The 16,466-nt window shown below is 35.8% G+C and overlaps 1 protein-coding gene across 1 annotated transcript in view; it reads right to left on the bottom strand.

Moving 5' to 3' along the window:
- Positions 1 to 4,123: 4,123 nt before the first annotated feature.
- LOC140517011 (transcriptional regulator ATRX-like) overlaps positions 4,124 to 16,466 on the bottom strand; it is a 37,252-nt gene continuing 24,909 nt past the window's right edge. The window contains exons 8-10 of the mRNA XM_072627847.1: positions 16,045 to 16,140; positions 5,091 to 5,219; positions 4,124 to 4,475 (exon numbers count right to left, since the gene is read on the bottom strand). Coding sequence (XP_072483948.1) covers positions 4,239 to 4,475; positions 5,091 to 5,219; positions 16,045 to 16,140 — 462 coding nt within the window. The 3' untranslated portion in view covers positions 4,124 to 4,238. The remainder of the gene's footprint in view (positions 4,476 to 5,090; positions 5,220 to 16,044; positions 16,141 to 16,466) is intronic.

Genomic DNA, 16,466 nt, shown 5'->3' on the forward strand with positions numbered 1-16,466 from the left:
CATTTCATTCTTTATTTTCCTTTATCTCTTTAGGACGAACACTATTAACTGACCTTTCCTGCCAGTGTTCTTTCTTTCCTTAACTTCCATGACACTTCCCGCTTCGGACTTTTACTGATATTCTTTATTAGTTGGTACCCTTCCATTCCCCTAAACGTGGTAATAGGTAGCATGTGAAGCATTGGGTTTTTTGTTTGTTTTGAAGTTAGCATCTTCATTGAAATAACTTTAGAAATAACGTACATTTCCATTGTTCTGAATTAAAAACCCTGGAATGCAGAGTTTCTGGTTGATTAATAACCAATTTATTAATTAGGCTAGCTAATAATCAATAAAAGATGATCGGTGGTTTCTTTCTAACCAAAGACCTTTAACGGAGATTCTGAATATTTTAAATCCCTTCTGAAAGAAAATCCTTTGACAAGTGAAAATCAACCCTGATTGGCAGACATTTAATGACTATGTGGGTTACAAGTCTTCAGCTTCTCCTACTGAAAATGTGGCTTGATCGTGAAATTCAGCTGCCTCCAGCAATCTGGTCAGGTGGATCCATCTCCATCCAGACCCGCGTGGCTGGTTTTCTCCTTTATTAGCTGTTTCACCCTAAACTGCAATGGAGGTGTACAATGACACCAGCACAACAGTTTTCAGACTCTAGTAAGATATACCAACAGATTGTTGTGTTCATCCTTCATCGCTGTAAAAGACCATGCCATCAGAGAAATAATGACATGCCTTGAACTTCACTTTGTTTTGAGTGAAGGAAGGTTGTGCACGGTCACCAGCATCACTTCTCTTCTAGAGTCATCTGAATCCAGTGACCATTCATCAGGATGACTGGAGATGGCCCAGGGTGCACTGGGAGACCTTGAGCCGTTTAGGCCAAGGCCTATTCAGGTTTTCTCTTAAGGTGAGGTAACACTCATTCAGGGAGAAAGCCTGTTTAAGAACTATCAGGGAATGGTCCCTTTAATGAGGCAGAGAAAAATAACTAAATCATGCTAGGAGGGAAACAGCAACAGATTACTGATAATCTCTCTTAAGCCAGGAGGCTTCAGAAAACAACAGGGGTAGGCCAATCTATTGTGTTGTCCAATCTATGGGCTTCAGAGTGCAGTAGGTTTAAAGTTTTGGGAAATGAAATAAAAGGAAGGGAAGGGAAGGGAAAGGAAGGAAAGGGAAGGAAAGAGAAGGGAAGGGTAGGGAAGGGAAGGAAGAAATCTAGCCAGTAAACCCCAAGTTAACTGGGTAAACTCTGACCATGCTCACAAAAGCATCCATCAAACAGAGAGACCCATAGCTTCAGATGGAGAAAATCCCAGGATAATATATGATAACAGCTTCAATAAAGAGTTGAGATGGGATCAAAAACATGTCCCAAATCAGCCACTCCTGCTAAGCCAGTGTCCATACCAATGAATCTGGCAGCACTGTCAATATCTGCTGCTAACACTGGTCTGGCACTCCCAAGGCACTAGCTGAGAAACCTACTCTGGGCCCCACTAGATACTGCATTGCCTTCTCCAGTATTCTCTGGTAGTGACAACTTTGGACAGACTGGATCTAGCATGGATCAGAACAGGGGCACAGGCAAGCTTGGCACAGATGAATGTCTCAAGATCAATGGCAACAGAAGAAAGGATCAGGTGATGGAAGGGGAGGGCTCATTGCAGCTTTCTTTCCTGTCTTCCTTGGCCAGCTGCAGCAGAGGTCAAGTGAAGTGGGAAAGAAGCATTAGTTTTGAAGTACTTGGACTCAAATGGAAAAAGTAGGATTAGGAAGTTGAAATTGAAAAGGTGAATAACTTTTTATGAAAGAAAAAGAAAATTAGAACTTCCAAAAGGCAAGTTGTGTTGTGAGATAGTTTCTAATTGGGAGTTTGCAAGTAGTGGGTGAATGAATAATTGTCAAGAATATCATTGAAGGAAATTGCTGTTTAGTCACTGTGTATTTGTGTTGACCTGTGAGATCCTCTTCAATTCTGGTTTCCAGTTATCGGGTAAAACAAAGTTAATAATAAACCTTAATGTGCAAAAGAGTTCTGAAATAGTCAATATTGGATCTGGTATCATTATTTCCCAGAAGAACGAACTAAGGATAAAAAAATGTCAATGATTTTGTCAAAGGATAAAATGCATTAACTATCCTCAAGCAGTAGTACCCATCCTGGTGATGTTTGACATATGACACACAGATTAGTTTGTGTAATGAAAAATTTAAGTAATAAAAACACTGTGTATTTTGATCACTTTTTATTTAGATATATTTAAAGAGTAATAACTACAATACTAAACAACATTTTGGGAAGTAAAATTTATAGCTATACTTGAGTCTTTAACTCCCCACCCTCCACAAACACATGCAATTTGCTTTTTGTATATATTGGAAAGAAGTGAGAGGTGAAATAATTTTGAAGCACTTAAAGTTTCCTAGGGAATTAGTAAGCCACTCAACAGAAATGAAGCTTAGTTTTCATAGGTATACGAATTTTTACATGACAGACTGAAATGTTTGTTATGTAACTGGATTAAAACACATAAAACAATACAATACTACTCATATGATTTATGTTTTTGAAATTAACAATAATAAAATGTGGAGAACCTGGTAACCAAAATTCTTTCAACAAGCAATCAGTCTTTTAAGGTCATGAAAACCAGATAACATATAAAACAAATATAAAAGGGGCTTCTCAAACAACTATAATAGGTATTACTCCATGTTTTCATTAAAGTTGAAAGTTTTATTCAAAGTATATATTCCATAACATTTTGGGAGGGGGAGAGAGAGAGGGAATACGTAAAGTTTTCAATTCTTATTTCATTTTTTTCTCCATTTCCAATTAATTTACTGTTTCTCATGTTAACTTTTCTTTAGGGTCGGGGTTAGGATATAAACAAAGGCATTTTAGATCCTCCCACCATGAATAAAGTGTAATGTCTTTTTGATGTCCCTAGGATTTCTGTAATAGATTTCACCTCTCACTTCCAGGTTGTCTCAAAATGCTAATATGCGATAATGCACTTTCTTAATATAAAGGAGATCTTATAGTTGATAATACCCCTAAAGGCATCAGGATATATCCTTAAATATCCTGAGTCTCCACTGAAATAAGTATCATTGCTTTTTTATACACTTGTCAGCCACTAATTTAATCTATACCTTTAAAAAAAGCACTAAAAACTGAAAATTTGCTTCAACAAATATGATTTTCTAATTGTTCTATATTTTTTCTGGTGAACTTATTTTTATATTCAGACAGTCTTGTATTCATTAGCCAACAGAAAACCAGCAAAAAAATTATCACAAAAAAAATTAAGAGGTATTTCTGAAAGATATTCAAAAGAAGAAATTTTAAAACAAATATATTGAATTAAATATTTTGGTGGAAAAATTGAAGATAAGAAACTGTATAAAACAAACCAAAAATATTGCTTCAAATACTCTGTAATAAACTTTCAATTACTGGCCAACTCCTATACCACTAGATCACGCAAAATATAACCAAGATTAAACTTTTAAAATTTAAGTTAAAAATGTTTATAGAAGAAAACTGCAAAGTATCTCAAGATGATTACTCATTCCTAAATTTCTCAGCTACATAGGTAATTTAGCAATACACAAACTTATAATCTGAGGTAAATAAACAGGAGATTCCTTCTTTCCTTTTAATTTCAAGAACTATTACAAAACAAAATTACCTCATGACAAAAGATCAACTCTTGACCTCTTATGTTAGATTCTGATAAATATAAACATACAAAGATTTTTTTTTACTCATTTGTTTTCAGATTGATTTTATAGTAAAAATAAAGAGGTAATAAAAATTTAGAGGAAATAGTATGGATCCCATGTTATTATTCTTGAATAAGTTTCCAACGAAAATAATTTGAAATCTTCTTTTAATTTAGTGTGTATATATATATATATATATATATATATATATATATATATATATATATATATATATATATACATATATATATATATGTATATGTATACACATTTACACATATATATATGTATATGTATACACATACATATATGTGCATATAATAGAAATGTGGGCAATATTAATCTCAAATTTCAAAATAAAAATGAATTACAGAAAATCTAACCTGGAGAGAGCATAACATTTATAGGAAACAAAGAATTAATACATTTTTTTTCAATTAGGCTGGTGATTCCTAGAACAAATTGTCAACTTTATAATATATTTTCTATATTTTAGAGGAAAATCACATTGATTTCCTTTGGGAGGTTCTTGATTTCTTGCTTCTTATTAGCTGGGGTTCCATACCACTAACAGTTGGTTGATACATTCCTTTCACATCAATATACTGGTAACAAGAGGGATTTATGCCTAGATCTGGAGGCTCTGGAAGCACAAGGTGATGAGTCGAATCTTCTTGTGGCTGGCTAGATTCTTGTAGTAACTCCTTATTCCTTTGCATCTGTTGGACGCAGCTTATTAACTGTGAAAGGAAGATTCAAATTATTGACTCTGAAGAATGTAAAGATTTTGGGCTCTGGATTTAGAGAAGTTAGTCTTTGAGTACTTACTTTCTGACTTACTACTCCCCAATTACTTACTCCCTACAACTACAGCTACTTTCAACTCTCAAGTCTTTGTTAGAAAATGAATGTTTTTTAGAGATATCATATTTACAAATAATTTATGTTCTAGAAAATTACATGTAATTTTCTGAACAACTTAGATGATACATAGAAAACATTTATATAATAAGATACGTGATTAAAAGAGATATTTTCTGGTAGTAATATATAATATCATATATATCACGTACCTAAATTTATACATAGAATGCACCTATCATTTATCTACCTATATATTCTATCATCCAATCCATCTACAAATATTTTTTCAAAAGAAATCATTTCAATATAAGGATCAAGAGTCAGAAACTAAGTCATCACTAGCATCTTCAGGAATATTCTTTAAAATACTTTTTGGTATCTCTACTTGGGAGAAAAAAGGTCTTATGACTATACACCTACTCGTCTCATTTGTCTTGAAATGTCTAAATAAATACATGGTGAAGTTTGCAGAAATGTAAAAATAAACTTACCATTTGCTGTCTTATGGATACATCATTGTAGATGGCTTCTCTATGTTTAGCATCTCGTTCCTGGCTGGCTTGCTTACGTAATGCCAAGGAATAAATTTGAGCGTCTGTCATATGTGTATTTTCTTTCCACTAAAGTAAAAATACAACACAACACCCAATCCTCAGTTGAATTTATTTATTAAGCATCTATTACACAATAATGTATCAGACTTGGGAATACTCTGTAAACTCTGAGGACCCTTAAACTCCTGCTTTAAGAGGTGATTCTCAGGACTTTAGTTACCAACTGACAATCTTTTCTTAATACTTACTTTGTGTCAAGCACTATATAACTATAATTACAAGCAGAAATCCAGTCTCAGCCACTAAGGAATTCATATTCTAATGGAAGAAATCAATGCATAAAAAGTGAAAAGACAAAAAATGAGGAGGGGAAGAAGATGAAGAGTCCTGAGTACAGCCTAGAGAAAAATGAAGAGGTGACTGGACCAGGGCATATAAAGGCTAAGAATACTTCTGAGGTGTGAATTTCAGGGTGGAAGTCATCTTCCAGATGAAGAGTTTTCTGGAGCATGCTAAAGGGGTCTGGTAGGGAATGAAGAGCTATCTGGACTGGGAACCATCTTTAAATGGAGATGCAAGAGAAGTCATCAAATCAGAAAGCTAATTCTCTTCCTAAAGGGTTTTTTAAATTTGTTTTCAGTGTTCTACAATCATTTCCACATATCTTAGATTTATTCCCCCTCCCTCTCCCTCCTTCCCCCTAATCCTTCACTCCCTCCCTGAGATGGCATCCAATTTTACATAGGTTCTACACATAAATTTCTATTAAATACATTTTCACCTTAGTCATGTTGCATAGAAGAATTAAAATGAAAGGGAGAAATCATAAAACAAAATGTAACACAAAATAAAATGATCTGTTTCATTCTGCAGTTGAATCCCATAGTTCTTTCTCTGGATGTGGAAGACATTTTGCCTTAAGAGACCATTGGGAATTTTTTAAGTCCCTACATTGCAATGAAGTACTAAGTCTACCAGAAAAACTCCTCGCACATTGTAGTTGTTGTTGTATACAGTTCTCCTGGTTCTGCTCCTTTCACTCAGCATCAGAACATATAAGTCTTTCCAGGCCTCTCTGACGTCTTCCTGTTCATCATTTTTTATAACACATAACATTCATATACCACAATTTATTCAGTCATTCCCCAATTGATGGGGATCTCATTGATTTCCAGTTTTTGGCCACCACAATGAGAGCTGCTATAAATATTTTTGTACACGTGGGACCCTTACAGTCTCTTGGGGATACAGTCCTAGAAGCAGTATTGCTGGGTCAAAGGGTATGCACATTTTTGTAGTCTTTTGGGCATAGTTCCAAATTGCTCTCCAGAATGTTTAGATCAGCTTACAGCTCCGCCAACAATGAATTAGTGTTCCAGCTCTCCCACATCATTTCTCACCTTCCTGTTTGGTCATGTTAGCCAATCTGATAGGTGTGATGTGATGTAATTTAGAGCATTTTTTCACATGACTATAGACAGCTTGAATTTCTTCCTCTGAAAACTGCCTGTTCATATCCTTTGACCGTTTATCAATTGAGGAATGACTTGTATTCTGGTACATTTGACTCAGTTCTCTACATATTTTAGAAATGAGGCCTTTATCACAAACACTAGTTGCAAAAGTTCTTTTCCAGTTTTCTGCTTCCCCCCTAATCTTGGATGCATTAGGTTTGGTTGTGCATAAAACTTTTCAATATAATGTAATCAAAATTATCCATTTGGCAGTTTATAATGTTTCCTATCTCTTGCTTAGTCAAAACTTCTTCCATTCTCCATAAATCTGATAAATACGCTATTCCTTGCTCCACTAATTTGTTTATAATATCAATCTTAATACCTAGATCATGTACCCAGTTGGACTTTATTCTTGTGTATGGTGTCAGGCATTGGTCTATACCTAGTTTCTGCCACACTGTTATCCAGGTTTTCCAGCAATTTTTGTCGAACAGTTTGAGTTCTTATCCCAGAAGCTGGGGTGCTTGGGTTTATCAAACAGTACAGTGCTATATTCATTAACTCCTGTGTCTTGAGTACCTAACATATTCCACCGGTCTACCCCTCTGTTTCTTAGTCAATACTAAGTGGTTTTGAAAATTGCTGCTTTATAATACTATTTGAGATCTGGTAGCTAGGCCACCTTCCCTAGTATTTCTTTTCATTAGTTTCCTTGTTGTTCTGAACTTTTTTTTCTTCCGGTGAATTCCATTATTTTTTCTAGTTCTAGAAAATATTTATCTGATAGTTTGATTGTTATGGCACTTAATAAGTAAAGTAATTTAGGTAAAATTGTCATTTTTATTATATTGGCTCGGCATGCCCACAAGCAACTGATGTTTTTTCCAGTTACTTAGATCTGACTTCATTTGTGTAAAGTGCTTTGTAATTGTGTTCATATAGTCGTTGGATTTGTTTTGGCAGGTAGACTCAAATATTTTATAATGTTTACCATAGCTTTAAATGGAATTTCTTTTCCTATCTCTCACTGTTGGGCTTTGTTAGTAATATAGAAAAATACACAAGATTTGTGTGGGTTTATTTTGTAACCGGCAACTTTGTCAAAGTTGTTTATTGTTTCAGGTAGTTTTTTTACCTGATTCTCTGGAACTCTCTAAGTATATCATCATATCATCTGCAAAGAGTGATAACTTAGTTTCTTCTTTGCCTATTCTAATTCCTTCAATTTCTTTTTCTTCTCTTATTGCTACAGTTAACATTTCCAATACCATATTGAATAATAATGGTGATAATGAACATTCTTGTTTCACCCTTGATCTTAATGGAAATGCATCTAGCTTATCCCCACTGCATAAAATGCATTCTGAGGGTTTTAGGTAGATACTGCTTATGTTCTTCCTCATTGGAAGTGAGTTCATTTTCTCATTTTTGATATTGGCAATTTGGTATTCTTTTTTCTTTTTTTAAATCAAATTGACCAAAGGTTTCTCAATTTTATCGGTTTTTTCACAAAACCAAGTCTTAGTTTCATTTGTTAGTTCAATAGTTTTCTTAATTTCAACTTTATTAATCTTTCCTTTGGTTTTCAGTATTTTGGTATTTAATTGAGGGTTTTCAATTTTTTTTCCTAGCTTTTTCAGCTGCATGCCCAACTCATTGATCTCCTCTGTCTCTATTTTCTTCATGTAAGCATTCAAAGATATAAAATTTTCCCTAAGAATCGATTTTGCAATATCTCATAAGATTTGGTTGGTTGTCTTATTTTTGTTATTCTCTTGAATGCAGTTCTTTTGTTTCTATGATTTGTTGTTTAACCCACTCATTCTTTAGCATTAGATTATTTAGTTTCCAATTAAATTTTGGTCTATCTTTCCATGGCCTTTTATTACACATAATTTTTATTGCATTGTGACCTGAGAAGGATGTATTCACTATCTCTGCCTTTCTACACTAGATTGTGAGCTTTTATGTCCTAGTACAGGGTTACTTTTTGTATATGTGCCATATTCTATCGCTATTCAATTTTCTCCAGAGATCTATAATATGTACTTTATCCAGAGTTTTATTCACCTCTTTAACTTCTTTCTTGTTTACTTTGAAGTTAGATTTCTCAAGTTCAGAGGGGGCGAGGTTGAGGTCCTCAAGTTTTGCTGTCTTATTTCTTCCTACAATTCCCTCAACCTCTTCTCTAAGAATCTGGATGCTACACCATTTGGAGCATATATGTTTATTAATGGTATTGCTTTGTTTTCTGTGGTGCCTTTTAGCAGGATGTAGTTTCCTTCCTTATCTCTTTTGATTAGATCTCTTTCTGCTTTTGCTTTGTCTGAGATTAGGATTGCTACCCCTGCTTTTTTTTTTTTTTTTACATCAGATGAAGCACAATATATTTTGCTCCAACCTTTTACCTCTACGCTGTCTGTATCCCACCATTTCAAATGTGTTTCTTGCAAACAACATATTGGTGGATTATGGTTTTTAAATCCATTCTGCTATCCATCTCAGTTTTGTAGGAAAGCTCATCCTATTCACATTCACAGTTATGATTACTCTTTGCGTCTTTCTCTCCATCCTCTTTTCCCCCGTTTATGCTTTTAGTTCTCTCTTCTCCCTTCCCCTCCACAATAGTTTTAATTTTTGACCACCTCCTCCCACTGTCCTCTCTCTGTTCTTTCAACCCTCCTCCCTTTTATTCCTTCACCCTTGCTACTTCTTCCCTCCCTTTTAGCCTCCCCTCCCTCTACTTTCCTCCTTCCCCTCCTACTGCCTATAGAGCTCGTTAGAGTTATATATTTAAGTTTGTTGTTCCTTCCTTGAACCAAATCAGATGAGAGTAAATATCAGACAATGCTCATCTCCATTCCCTCTTTCTTATTTATTGTAATAAAATTTTGTGCCTCTTTCTGTGATGTAATTTACTGTTTCCTGCCTCCTTTTTCACATCTCCTGCTACAATCCCTTCACACCCTTAAATCACATTTTTATCATTCACATCATTTACTTTATATCCACTCCCTTTATCTATGTATGTCCCTTTTATATTTCATAATAAATATACAATTCTCAAGATTAACAAGTATCATCTTCCCTTATAGGAATGTAAACAGTTTGCCCATATTGAGTAACAATGTGTTTTTCCCCATTTATCTTTTAATGCCTCTCTTGAGACCTGTGTTTGAAGATCAAATTTTCTATTGAATCAGGAAGGTCTAGAAATCTCTTATTTTATTGAATGTCCATCTCCTTGCCCAAAATATCTGCTCAACTTTGCTGGGTAAGTGATCCTTGGTTGTAGTCCCAGCTCCTTTGCCTTACAGAATATCATATTCTAATTCCTTCAGTCTTTCAATGTAAAAGCTGCAAGGTGCTGTGTGATCCTGAGTATAGCTCCTCGATTTTTGAATGGTTTCTTTCTGGCTACCTGTAGTATTTTCTCCTTCCCTGATCCTTGGTATTTTTAGTTTGGAATCCTTTTTGGGAGGTGAACAGTGGATTCTTTCGATGATGATTCCACCCTCTAAATCTAGGACTTCTGGGCTGTTATTTTTTATGATGTCTTGGAAGATATTGTCCAAGTTCTTTTTTTCATCATGGCTTTCTTACAGGTCAATAATTCTTAGATTTTCTCTCCTGAATCTATTTTCCAGGTCAGTTGTTTTTCCAATTAGATAATTTACATTTTCTTCTATCTTTTCATTCTTTAGATTTTGTCTGACTGATTCTTGATGTCTCATAGAGTCATTAGCTTCTACCTGCCCAATTCTAATTTTTATCAAACTTTTTCTTCAGTTAACTTTTGCATCTCCTTTTCTACCTGTCCAATTATTTCTCCAGTTGGTTTTTGTACTTTTTGTCCATTTGTCCAATTTACCCAGTTAGGTTTTGTGCTTCCTTTTCCATTTGTCCAATTTTCCTTTTAAAGGAGCTGTTCTTTTTGGTGAATTCTTTTGTCATACTTTAAAAATCATTGGCCAGTTTTTCTTCTATTTCTCTAATTTGACTTTTAAAATCCTTCTTCAGCTCTTCCAAGAGTGTTCTTTGTGCTTGTAACCAGTTCAGAGCCCCTTCTGAAGTTTCAGATGGCAGTACAGTCTCAATGCTAACCTCTTTGGTGTTCATGATTTGGTCTTTGTCCCCATAGAAAGATTCTATGGTCTTTCTGCTTTGCTTCTTACTCATGATGATGATAATCACCCCTTTCCTGGCTTTTAAAGTAGACCTTTGCTTCTAGGGCACATGGGACTATGTCCCACAGTTCTTGTGCCCTGAATTTGAGACTTTGTGTGTTGTGGTTTCCGGTTCTTTCAGCTAGAAGCTAAAGTACTGCAGCTTACTTGGTGCTGAGCTGGATGGTGTAGGAAAACAGAGGCCAGGTGAAGTCTTTTTGTGTTTCCCTGGAGTTACCTTGGAACTAGCTTGTTAAATGCAGGGGAGGGGTGGTCTGGCCACAGAAGGTCTTCTCTGCTGAGCTACAGCATAGGCAAGCTCAGCGGCTGGTGATCCCAGGTGCCCTAGTGTCTTTCTGATTCCCCTGGGGTGCTCAGGCACCCCTGGGGTCCTAGTATTGACAGTTTCTGGCTCCATGCCCCTGTGGCTCCAGATTTCCTCCCAGTTTGCTGAGGTGGGGTTGTCTAGGACATCTCTGGGCCTGCACTGGTTCCCTTCAGTCACAGCAACAGCAACCCTCCTTAGTGGCTTTTCTAGCCTCGCGTGCTAAGAGTCTGTTTGCCCCTTCTGCTGATCTCACTGTTCCAGGAATTTTCTGGGGTTTATGGTTTCTTTATGGTTCTCTCAAGATCAACAATGGGAGGGGGAGAGAGCATTTACTGATCACTCTGCCATTATGGCTCCCAGAAGTTCAAGTAGGTGACTTACAGAAATTTAATCTGCAGGCTGATAGTCTCAGAAGCAGCTGCTGCAGATACATGGGCTCCATGGCTCTCATTTGCTTGGTTCCACTAGCCTCTAATCCTGGGTTGATATACCTGAGATTCTGCAGTAGAGCCACTGCCTCAGGTCTTCCCAAAGGTTTTGAGGCTATCCCAGAGGAGTTGAGGTGATTTTCTAATACCCTTGGCTCATGTCAATTAGTGTGCTTCTCCACAAAATTATCAGTTGAGAATCATTTTAGTCAGCCAGTCTTAAGTGATTTTGAGAAAATGATACTTAGAAGTAAATAGGAAAAAATGGCAGAAAATAACATAGCCCAACAACTATTCCAACAAAGATCTAGGAGGAATACTATGTGGGGTATGATCAGAAAATCCAAGGAGAAAATATAATGGGACATTTTTTCAAGCCCATGATTATTAATAGGCTTCTGATGATGGTATGTGACCAGGGCATGAACTATGAAGTAGGACTGTGCCTATATCTACGAAGTGAAAAAAAAATCACAGATTAAACCCCTAGGCTCACATCAAAAGTGGGCTGGCAGTGCTATTATTTTGGCCTCAGACCTGGATCAGGAATTCATCTCCTTGGCTCAGAACAGAAGTGTGTCAAAAGCCCTGTTACACTGAAATTTTGGATCCTTTCAACTAGCTGATGGGATCAGCAAGCATAAATAGGTACTCTAGGGAAGCTAAGTCAGTACATGTATTGCTGACACCCAAAACAGTATCTGGACCCTGAATCTCTTTGGAAGTCTGAATTCCCCAGCTTGAGAAAAACCTGTAACTCTTCAAGATGCACACAACTCAGACCCTGGAGAATGCAGCAGCAGAACCCGATATGATGCAGAACAGAATCATCAATGCCCTGACATTTCTCTCCAAAAGTGCACTACATGAGAGCTAACACAAAACTTCAATTCAGGGAAAACTGAAGAAACAAAAAAGTACTCTTATAGCAGAAATTTAATATGGTGTCAGTTTTCCAAGACATGAAATCAGAGAAAAAATGTTCCAACATTTCTGTAAGAAAATTTTTTTAAAAAGTTGTTTTGACCTAGAAAATTCTAGAAGAAAGACAAGAAAGTGAAAGGGATGATTTGAAAGGGTAAATGCCTACACAGGCTGCAGTGCCTTCAGCAAGAAGCAGAGTTGTTGTCTGAAATTGGAGTAATCAGAAAGCAAATTGGGGGTTTGATTGGTTAGAGAAAGGAGAAGGAAACTTAAAATTAATTACTTCAAATTAACTTTTCTTTCTTCTTATTGTCTTTGACTTTGAGGTTCTGAAATTTGATCGTGATACTTTCATTTTGGGGTTTCGGGGATTTTTTCTATTATCACAGCCCTCCCTTTCATATAGATCTGAGCAATTTCATTCTCCTTCTGTTGGGACCTTTAGAGAGTTCAAGTATTCCTAGGTATTTTTTCCTTCTTCAACCAGGTCAGATGTTTTTGATATGAGGCTCCTTATATTTTTTCAGTTGCCAAACTTTAATATTTCTTATTGTCTCATGGAGTCATTAAATTAAGTTTGTTTATTTTCAGAATGTCTATTACTTGAAAAATGCTTTGTATGGGGGTGAAACCAAGACCGTGGAGTAAAGGCAGGAACTCACCTGAGCTCTCCCCCACACTTGTCCACATACTTTATTCAAAGTTCTCCGAACAAAAAAAAGACTCTAAGTAAAATCTAGAGCAACAAAACCGACAGAAAACAGAGGAAAATAAATTTCCAACCCAAGCAAATTCCAATGGTCTTGCAGGAAAGGTCCATCAAGCCAGTGTGACAAGCACAGTCCAGCACGGGCATTCCAGCACTGCAGCCACTAAATCAGCAACAGTTGTTTCTGCAGCTCACAAAAGATGAATACGTATCAGAGAGGGAATACAACAAAGTACTGCCCTGTGAGCTTTGAAAGAATGGAAAACCTACCAAGAGTCCCCTGCCCAGCAGGGAGCACAATGACTGAATCTGAATCTCAGTTTGGCAGATATTTAAGAATGCATTGCAGAGGAAAGATATTTGCTGGACTCCAATATTATGAGCAACCTGCCTGGTCTAGTTCATGGTTCAGAGAGGAAGTTTAACCATTCGGCCAAGTCACATTCAGAAGTTAATTTGGAATAGAGTTTTATCATTTGAAAGGCATATATATATATACATATATATATATATGCATATATTAATGTGTGCATATATGTATATGTGAGTGTTTACTCATTCTTCCAGTCTTCCTTTCTGAAATGAGACTTGTGTCAGTTAAAATAGAAGGTTATGAAAGATCTAAGCAACAGAACCACAGGTTTACCCTTGTTTGGGTTCCTTGCCCTGATCACTCAGAATAACGTGATTCCATAGCAACTATAAACAATAAATTTTTGATATTCTGATTTTGCCATTTTTGGCCATGAATAAGTTAAGAGACCATTATATAGATGAAATGAAACAAATATATACTAATATTATTATTAAAATTAAATTTGAAGAAGTTGTAGTCAGAAAAAACAATGACTGACAGACAGCTTGGAAGCTGGAAGAACAAAGAAGAAAAAGAGACGATTATACTTATGTGTAACTGTAATTCATATACCAAGATTTGATGAAGAGAATGAAGAATGAGAAAGTTTTTGAAAGAACTTGACAATACTATCCACTGCATCACCTAGGTGCCCCATCTGATAACCAAATGCCATGTAAAGGTAGCTAAGCAAAAGCAGTACTTTGCCTCCACCCAGACCTGTTTCAACCTGACCTCGCCACCACTGTCAATGCAGGCAACATATAAAATGTGACCTGGTAACATTTTTCCAAGAGTACCACAAGAAATTCTACCCACCAAAGTTCTATGAAATGGCTCAGTGTCAAACACTAATAGCTTTTATCAACAGAAATAGTCCTAAGGAGCAGAAAAGTAGCTAGTAACCTGAATGGGAAGACAATATCCAGTTCACACATCCAGCAAAGCCCTGCTTAGTATCAGCCTGACTAATGACCAAGAACAGCAGTAAGAAACTCTAGTCAGTGAAGTTTTTCATAAAAGAACTAAAAAAAGAGTTCAGCCTGAGGGCAAGAAAGGTCCTTCCAGGACCATCCCAGAACATCCTCCCACCATGATCAGAAAGTAACAAAAGGAAATGGACTACGGAGAATTTGTATTTCCCATAACTATAGTGAGAACATTAACATGAAGTAAGAGTGAGCATTTGGAAAAATACCCCTATCTCAGATGGACAGTTGGGTATAGAAACAAACTCAAAAGAGAAAGAAACAGGAATGGCCGATAGACAGGGTTATGAGGAAGGTTCATACTTGTGAATAGTGACAAAGAACAAAACAAAAGAAACAAATACTTTCTGAGCTTAAATCTTGGGGGTCACAAAAGGGTAAAAAGAAAACAATTAGCATCTGTCACAAAGTCTCTGATGGCCTCCTAAGACAATTGACAAATGGCTAAACAACTACTGGGATATAAGTGTAAAGGAGCATTATTGCAAAAGAAATCATCTCAGAGAATCCTGGGTAATACGAAATGAAGTGAGGACAACGCATATAACAAGAATATTATAAATAAAGCAACATTGAAATAGTTATGAATTCAGTTCTAATAATAACCACAGTCATTCTACCTGACTTGCAGCGGAAACCTGACGTATACGTATGTATGTGTAGGTATGTGTATATATACACACACCTATATGTATACATACATATATATGCATGCACGTATGCATATATGTATATATATACACACAACACACAGTATATGTTTGCACACATGCATATATGTATGTATGCATACATATGTATATGTGTATATACATATTGATGTATCATGTATATAATCAAATGGGTATATACATACATATAATGTACACAAATTTATATATGCATATATGTGTATAGCATTTTTATGTGCACTTCTTGGGAAAAAGGACCATCTTCTTTATCTATCTGAATCACAAACGCTTAACAAAATCTTTAGTAAAAACATTTTTATTCACTCACTCGCTGAAATCCCATTTAAAGCCCTTAAAGAAGAAAACTGAAATTTACCCTCCCCCGCCAAAAGTAATCAGCAAAACATCTCAACCAATGGCCTCAAGAATACAAAACACTTCCTTCAATATTAGGTTAGGAAATCACAGAAAAAAATACTATTTATTGGCAAATAAAATATAGTAAAGCAACTGAAACTGCACCTAAAAATGTCATCAGAAATGAAGACACTTTAAAGCGATATGTAGACTTAATAAATATGAAATTAAACTTATGGACAATATAAAAAACATGAAAATAAACAAATGGCTTAAGTGAAAGGGTAATGCAAATGGCAAGTCTATAGGACAAGTCAAGATGTTGCAATACAATTTGAAAAAAACAAAATTTCAAGCTTGAGATTTCAATAAGTCATTCCAAAAAGCCTTCCATAATTTTATGGGGTAAGAGTTTACTAACAGAAATATGCAAAAGAAATGAAGGTGAAAGAAACTGCACAGGAAAAATAAAAGTAATAAGCAAAGCAAGATAGTCATTTAACTTACAAAATCTGTAATTACATCTTCAAGAGGTTGAACCTTCATTGACATCACATTCTTATTGGCTTCTGCTACTTTTTCTTTTCCCTGATTAATAAGATCCTGAAAGAAAAGAATTTTAGATAAATCCTTCAAATTTACACTTATATACACATATGTAACAGTTAAAATCAGGTAAACTGAGTTTCAAGCACAATTTATTGGTAAAGTCTAATATCCCAAATGAAGGAGATAGTTCCCTTTTATAGATTCTATGGAGTAAAGAACAACGAATGAGAACCAGGTAGGCGACATCCTGACATTGAGGACAACACTGCTAGTCACGTAGCTGAGGCATGGGAAACAAATATGACTGGCTGGAAGTTGGGCCAGCAACAACCACGTTTCCTTCTCTCCTGTGACTTAGGAAATGTTCATTTCTTGAGTCC

Source organism: Notamacropus eugenii (genome assembly GCF_028372415.1).
Source record: "Notamacropus eugenii isolate mMacEug1 chromosome Y unlocalized genomic scaffold, mMacEug1.pri_v2 SUPER_Y_unloc_4, whole genome shotgun sequence".
In the NCBI taxonomy this organism is placed as follows: Eukaryota; Metazoa; Chordata; class Mammalia; order Diprotodontia; family Macropodidae; genus Notamacropus; species Notamacropus eugenii.